A 7,336-nucleotide genomic window follows, 5' to 3' on the forward strand; every position below is an offset into this window, starting at 1 on the left:
AAGATAACTATGTATTTTCTTAATGATAAATTTCCCAATGAACCCACCGAGAATTACAAAAAGGAGGTTAAATTATGCTAAACAAATTGTAGAAAATAAAAGAGGGAAATTAATTTTGTGTATATTTTTAAAGAAGAACAATCTGCATATAAAAATAATACATAGGTACACCGAATGAATATTACAGAGTAGATAGTAGCTACTGTTTTGACCTTAGAACCGTTACATTGCGCCATAACAATTACAAATCCTGCTTCTTTTTTTTCTGTTGGAAAAAAAGTGTAAGAAACTTTTTAAAAAAAATACTTTCTATGGGAAAAAGGAAGTTTCAACATTTTTTTCTTCTCCAACAGAAAAGAGAACTCCAAGTTTTCATTATTATTATTATTAACTTATTTAGGTACTTTTTACTTTCCATTACCTACGATTTGCATTGAAAACCATTAAGAAAAGGTAACAAGAAAGTTGGGAAATGAGATCTAGATGCATATTAGGTACAAAGCTACATACTGGTAAGTACCTACCTAAGTGAATGATTAAGTTCCCTTGATGCCTTGATACCAAAATCTGATTTCCAAAGATTTTCACGTTTGTACCAATTGTACCTATGAATTTAGGTGTAAGTATAAAGTGTGAAAATTCAACATAAATCTATGGTGAATCTATGTTGCCGAGGTAGTGTGCACGGTTTCAGTCGATCGACTATGTGTGGAGTGTGTGGACATAACTTATTAAATAATTTAAACAAAGTAGGTACCTATTGTGTAATTGTATGAGTAGGTACCTATAATGATCACAGAATATTTTTTATGTTTATAATCTAATTTTAGAGTATTCTTTTTCTGTAGGATGCTGGGTAGGTAGGAAGGTAGGCACCTATACCTATAGGTACTTCATGATTGTTGGGTAATAGCGTAATACCTAGTTCGTCCTTGTTTACAAATAGGTATAATTATATAACTAATAACAAACGAGAGAGAGATTTTGTATTACCTACTTTGTAATATTCTTTATGCAATACCAAATTTATATTTAGAAGTGTAGAATATACTCGCGGGTATTCTGATAAGTGTAAACTAGTGATGGTTACAACATACTCAGAACAGAAGCCACAAACTTTGTTTTTTGTTCAGAAGTTAAAAGCAGGGTTGTATCCAAATTTCCGAAGACCACCCCATAGTAAACGAGCAAAAATGAATCCCAAAGCGGGGCTTTGGGCCCCCTCGGCCCTTGTTAAAAGTATAGTCCCTTCTAAAACAACTCTTGAGCAAAATACAAGCGTGAACACAAGCAAGAAACCCAACAACATATCCGTGTTCCTGCTGCCGAGGGCGACAAACTTTTTTCCCGAAACTTTCATAGCGATGGCGAGAAGGGAGAAATGTTTCTTTTCCGACAAGTTCAGCGCTTGTAGTAAATTATCAACTTTGTCTTTTGAAACGCGAAACCCTTCTGTTCACTTACGAAGAAAAGAAAATTTCAACTAAGAAAGTGTCTGAAAAAATGCTTTGGTACGTGAACTGAACACTGTGAAAAGCTGAAAACCCTATTGTGTAATACGTCATTTCATTCGTATACCTTTTGCACTAATTTCAACGGGTAGGCCAAATGCACTTTAGATTAAGATTCCTCTTCTCAAAATAAAATCTAGGTAGGGTATTTAGGTAGGAGAGCTGAAGTAGATATAGATAGATTACCATGGTACTTCTGTAGGAACAAATTGTAGTTTCTACAAATATGAAAGACCGTAAATTGCACTGGACTATGTTAGAAAACAATTTGATATATTTATGTACCCACGTATAATTATTATGTATATGTGACACAATAACAGCAGACATGTCCCCTAATACCTACAACATATAGGAGGAAAAAAGATTTCGGACTGATAATAGCTTCTCCTGGGAAAAGTACCCACGTATAATTATTATGTATATGTCACACAATAACAGCAGACATGTCCCCTAATACCTACAACATATAGGAGGAAAAAAGATTTCGGACTGATAATAGCTTCTCCTGGGAAAATAAAATATTCCTTGATTACATTTGGGTACACACTTCAAATTCTAATTTCTTATCATTATTTCCCCCGAAAAAAGTTGACAACCTAAAAAAGAGGAAAAAAGCATTTCTTCATTTTAATTTCATAAATTAAAATGGAAAAATTCCAAAGGGGCTATGCACTCAACTTGTTTTAGTTCAACAAACTTTATACAATCTTCTTATATTATACGCACAATATTTGTAGGTAAAATCTTCATATTAATTTTGACAAGGTTAATATCAGTGTTGTATCAAATGCTGAACATTTTTTTTTACTTTCTATTACTACAGTATAGCGAGCTATACGAGTAATGAAAGTATTGCAATCGGTCCAAATTTTCAAAATCGGGAAATAGTTGGAAATATCCGTTTTGGGATCACCTGATGTCAAAAAAGTGGTTTTTAGCCCATGGTCTGTACGTACGTACCACAGGTTTAAATGGCCATACAGGGTACATCACTCAGACTCGAAAGATTTAGAATAATACAAGATGAGTAGAACTAAATATAGAAATGTGAAAATACCGTCAGCGAAGGCTAACAACCCTTAAATATTTTAGGGTGGAACAGTATTACAAATATTCCAAGTAAATACCTAAACTTGGCCATCATGTGCAAACAGGGTTAATATCACGGATACCCAAATTGAAAAATTTAAATGTCATCTGTTGACAAAGCTGACAACTGATCAACTGACCACCATGAACCATGAACCCCTTCCTTCTCAGAACTACAAGTTCAACTCATAAATGTCGCAAATAATAAACGCCGAGAAAATGAAGACATTTTAAAACCTTCCTTCTCAGAACTACAAGTTCAACTCATAAATGTCGCAAATAATAAACGCCGAGAAAATGAAGACATTTTAAAAATGAACCCCTTCCTTCTCAGAACTACCTACAAGTTCAACTCATAAATGTCGCAAATAATAAACGCCGAGAAAATGAAGACATTTTAAAATCTGTGCTTACCGAAAAAACCACACGGAACGTTTTAAATAATTTACGTCAAAAAGTTTCTTTGGGAAATATTCTCACTGCAGGATTGTTAGGTTAATGGCTAATGACGACACATATTATACACACTGTCATCTTAGAATCAGTTGACATTATAAAGTGTGGTTTTGTATCCGACTCTAATCTCGAATATGAACTAGATTGAGACCAAAAATATAATAAGAACTGTACATGATTTTCTTTTATTTTGAAACTTTTCTCCTTAGAAAATTGGAAGCTCACAAAAGTTGCAAACAAGATGTTTGTTCATCTTGGAAGTCAGGTTTAAGATTAAGGAAAGAGGATTTTCGGTTTTCTTATGAAATAACAAGAATGCACATTATAATAAAGTTCATGGTATGCACTCAACTTGTTTTAGTTCAACAAACTTTATACAATCTTCTTATATTATACGCACAATATTTGTAGGTAAAATCTTCATATTAATTTTGACAAGGTTAATATCAGTGTTGTATCAAATGCTGAACATTTTTTTTTACTTTCTATTACTACAGTATAGCGAGCTATACGAGTAATGAAAGTATTGCAATCGGTCCAAATTTTCAAAATCGGGAAATAGTTGGAAATATCCGTTTTGGGATCACCTGATGTCAAAAAAGTGGTTTTTAGCCCATGGTCTGTACGTACGTACCACAGGTTTAAATGGGAAAAAGTGAAAAGTTGTGAACAAAATATCTCAAGAACGGTTTGTCGTAAAGCGATGAAATTTGGTATGATATCCCGGTATGGTCCAAGGACGGAACAGTAACAATTTGGTGAAAATCGGACAGTCACTCATCCAGATATCAACCAAAGTCAATGTTGTTTCGGACTTAGAAAATTTAAAAGAAAAATCCAATTTTTTGTATACTTTAAAAGTTTAAAGGATTCCTTATTACACAGGGAGTATTTTAAGAATTTTCCACCAAAAATCGGCCGCCGTGGGCGGCTTGGGATTTCGAAAGAGTCTATTATTATTATTATTCAAATACGTATTCCGCAAATGTAATAGAAAGTCGTGTGATGTTCACACCACATTTTTATTTCTTCCATAAGATTCTAAATTCTAAATACCAAGACGTACCTATATCTAAGAACCTACAATGGGAGGTTTGTGCTTCAAAGGAAAACGCCAGGAAGCGACCATAGATAAAGCTGGGAGGAATAAAAAAAATCAAGTCTCTTGAAGAGAGAAAGAGAGAGATTAATGCAGATTAGCTCAAGAAGAAAACTTTTGCTTTGTATCGCATGTAAATGTCTTTTGTTTTTAAACAAAGTCCTCCCCTGGCGAAGCTCCGACATTATATCCTGCTCCTCCCAGAGGATATTAGAGCTATTAAAGTTGGAAACTTCTCAGCAGTTTTACACCTCGTCGTTCGCTTCATATATGACATTCAAGAGAGAAACTTTGCTCGAAAGTTGTTCTCAGTTTCCTCATAAAGTCTTATTAAGTCGCTGAAATCTAATTAAAAAGCTTAACTTTTATATCAAGATATATTTTTGTCCTCTACCTCCATGTACTCTGCAAGTAGCAAAGAGCAATCGACATCAGGGGTCTTCTAATTTCCAAGTTCCAAGTCAATGTAGTTTTGTAGTACGAAAGTAATATGCAGGCGCAGATCACCTATGCAACATTATTCAAACTTTATAACAGGCCCGACGCCGTGCCGTTTACTTTTCCAAGTCAATGTAGTACGAAAGTAATATGCAGGCGCAGATCACCTATGCAACATTATTCAAACTTTATAACAGGCCCGACGCCGTGCAATGTAGTACGAAAGTAATATGCGGGCGCAGATCACCTATGCAACATTATTCAAACTTTATAACAGGCCCGACGCCGTGCCGTTTACTTTTAGGCTTACCTATGTAGGGGAAGTCTTCTAATTTCCAAGTCAATGTAGTACGAAAGTAATATGCAGGCGCAGATCACCTATGCAACATTATTCAAACTTTATAACAGGCCCGACGCCGTGCCGTTTACTTTTAGGCTTACCTAATGTAGGGGAACACAGGGCCAAACGGTACATCGGGGCAAAACGATCACCCGCCCTTTTTAGGAGCTAGAAAATGTTGAGCTCTCTTGGATGGAGTAGGAAATATTCCTGCAAATGTTTCTATTTTTGATCTGTGGTTGATTCTTTTATCTTTTGTTTTCGAAGAGTACGGAGGTTTTTCGATTGTAGGGGAACACGGAGCCAAACGGTACATCGGGGCAAAACGATCACCCGCCCTTTTTAGGAGCTATAGAAAATGCTGAGCTCTCTTGGACTCTTGGATGGACTAGGAAATATTCCTGCAAATGTTTCTATTTTTGATCTGTGGTTGATTCTTTTATCTTTTGTTTTCGAAGAGTACGGAGGTTTTTCGATTTCACGTGTGCTTGATGCAATTTTCACATGATTTTCAAAACACTGACAGTATTACTATTTTAATAGTTTATTAATATTTTACTATTTATATCGAAGTTAATAGTCTGAATTTTATAATCAACGAGTGATTCTGCCCCAAGGTGTTTTGCATGTATATGGTATAGGATCATTTTGCCCCAGCCTTGGGGCAAAACGGTCTTTTTTGGTAGCCTCATAAAAATATTTTTAGTTTTTTTTTTTATTTATTTTTTTCACCCAGTGATACCTATATCGTTCTTGTCTAGTCCAATTTGTAGCGAAAAGTGTGCTTTATTTTGTTACAAAATTGCATATCTGTCAATCTCTGTGACTTTTACTTTTTTAGTTAGGACCTCATAGGCACTAAAGGTGCCTTTTTGACCCGTGTTCCCCTACTATATCACAATTTAAGAGTATTATTATGCTAGTAACTCCATTATCTGCAAAACAATAATAGCTGATAAGTGATAAGAAGACATTGTGTTCTAACAGGCGAGGCGCTATAGACGACAAATGCCTCTTGGGTTGATTTTTATCCTTCTATCTGTCGCTTCCCATCACAACAATTGTCATTGTTTTAAACAAATTGCTTTTATTTTATTTACATTTATACAATTTTTAGCAGAGGAGTACAAAGAAAATATAAAGAACCGAGAGGAACAGGATGGATTGAATTATTCCTGTCCTGATCCTTGGTCCTGTAAGATGTTTGTTTAATTTAAATTCTCACAATTAAATTATTTAAATGTATTTTTGTTGGTATAAAGATTTAAAATGGTACAATACATAATTATGTACCTATAGAGAACATGGTATAATATACAACCATGCAGTGCAGTCTCCAACATACAACATAATATAAATCAGAGCAAATATATCGAACTAGTTATACGAGTATATGTAGTTTCCTATAACCTAGTTTATGATTATTCTTTTGTGTGAAAACAATATCTTTTTACAAGAAGTCATGCAGTAGTAAAGCTTTATGACGGGAAACATAACTGTGTAATAATAATAAGAATACACAAACAGGATGGGAAATTGTCACGATACGAAATTTACGAGAAAACAATAGCGATAAAATAGAAACTCCAGGTTGCTGAGATGTGAAATGAAATGTTGTTCAACACTACTTCACACTTATCCAACACTTACCCATGGTGTTACAACACATTAAATTTCGCTTTCATTTGGAATCTTAGTGTAAAAGAAACTCCAACACCAACGAGAAGAGAAAAACAGAAAATACAGAGAGTAGGAGTAAAAAAATGTAGGTAAATCTCAGATCAGATTATTGGAGATGGTGAGAACGCTATAAAAACAAAAGCACCTCTCTGTCATATTATAGAGGAAGATAAAAATTCAAACTATGACGACGAAACGGAATTACCAAGCATTTAGGTGAAGTGCAGCAAGGAATGAGAAAATACTCCATCAAATAAAAACAAAAGTACTTTCAGTAAATCCCTTATCAAAGCGCAACACACATTTCAAGTTATATCCGACGCCTTGTATTGCTCGATGAACCATTTAGAACGGCTAATACCTTCCATGTCTATACTACTTTCCACTCTATACAGCTATTTATATAAAGAATAAAGTAATATTAGATAGGTACTAAGAGCCTTTAATCACTTGACAGGGTGAATTCAAATTCCAGCACATAGGTAATGTTGTAGACAAATTCTCAGCATACAAGGGTGATACGATAGGTGCGAGATTCAAGCCCCCAAGCACTTTCTAATAGCAAACTCTAGCATCTTAGTAATTTGGTTCAATTGTAAATAATACGAAATGCTTATTCTATGATTCGACATGAATTGAATACGCGCCCTCCTATTTACCAGGCAAGTGCTTTGACCACTAATGCCCTCGAAACAGCATAATTAATATATGTACCTACTT

At 34.6% G+C, this 7,336-nt stretch overlaps 1 protein-coding gene across 1 annotated transcript in view; it reads right to left on the minus strand.

Annotated features, from left to right (window-relative positions):
* The window catches only part of LOC113469674, a 41,825-nt gene extending 35,235 nt beyond the window's left edge, over positions 1-6,590 (minus strand). Inside the window, exon 1 of the mRNA XM_026827542.1 lies at positions 6,587-6,590. Within this exon, the coding sequence (XP_026683343.1) occupies positions 6,587-6,590 (4 nt within the window). The remainder of the gene's footprint in view (positions 1-6,586) is intronic.
* Between the last annotated feature and the right edge of the window lie 746 nt (positions 6,591-7,336).

The sequence above is a fragment of the Diaphorina citri genome, unplaced genomic scaffold, assembly GCF_000475195.1.
Source record: "Diaphorina citri unplaced genomic scaffold, Diaci psyllid genome assembly version 1.1 scaffold1185, whole genome shotgun sequence".
Lineage (NCBI taxonomy): Eukaryota > Metazoa > Arthropoda > Insecta > Hemiptera > Psyllidae > Diaphorina > Diaphorina citri.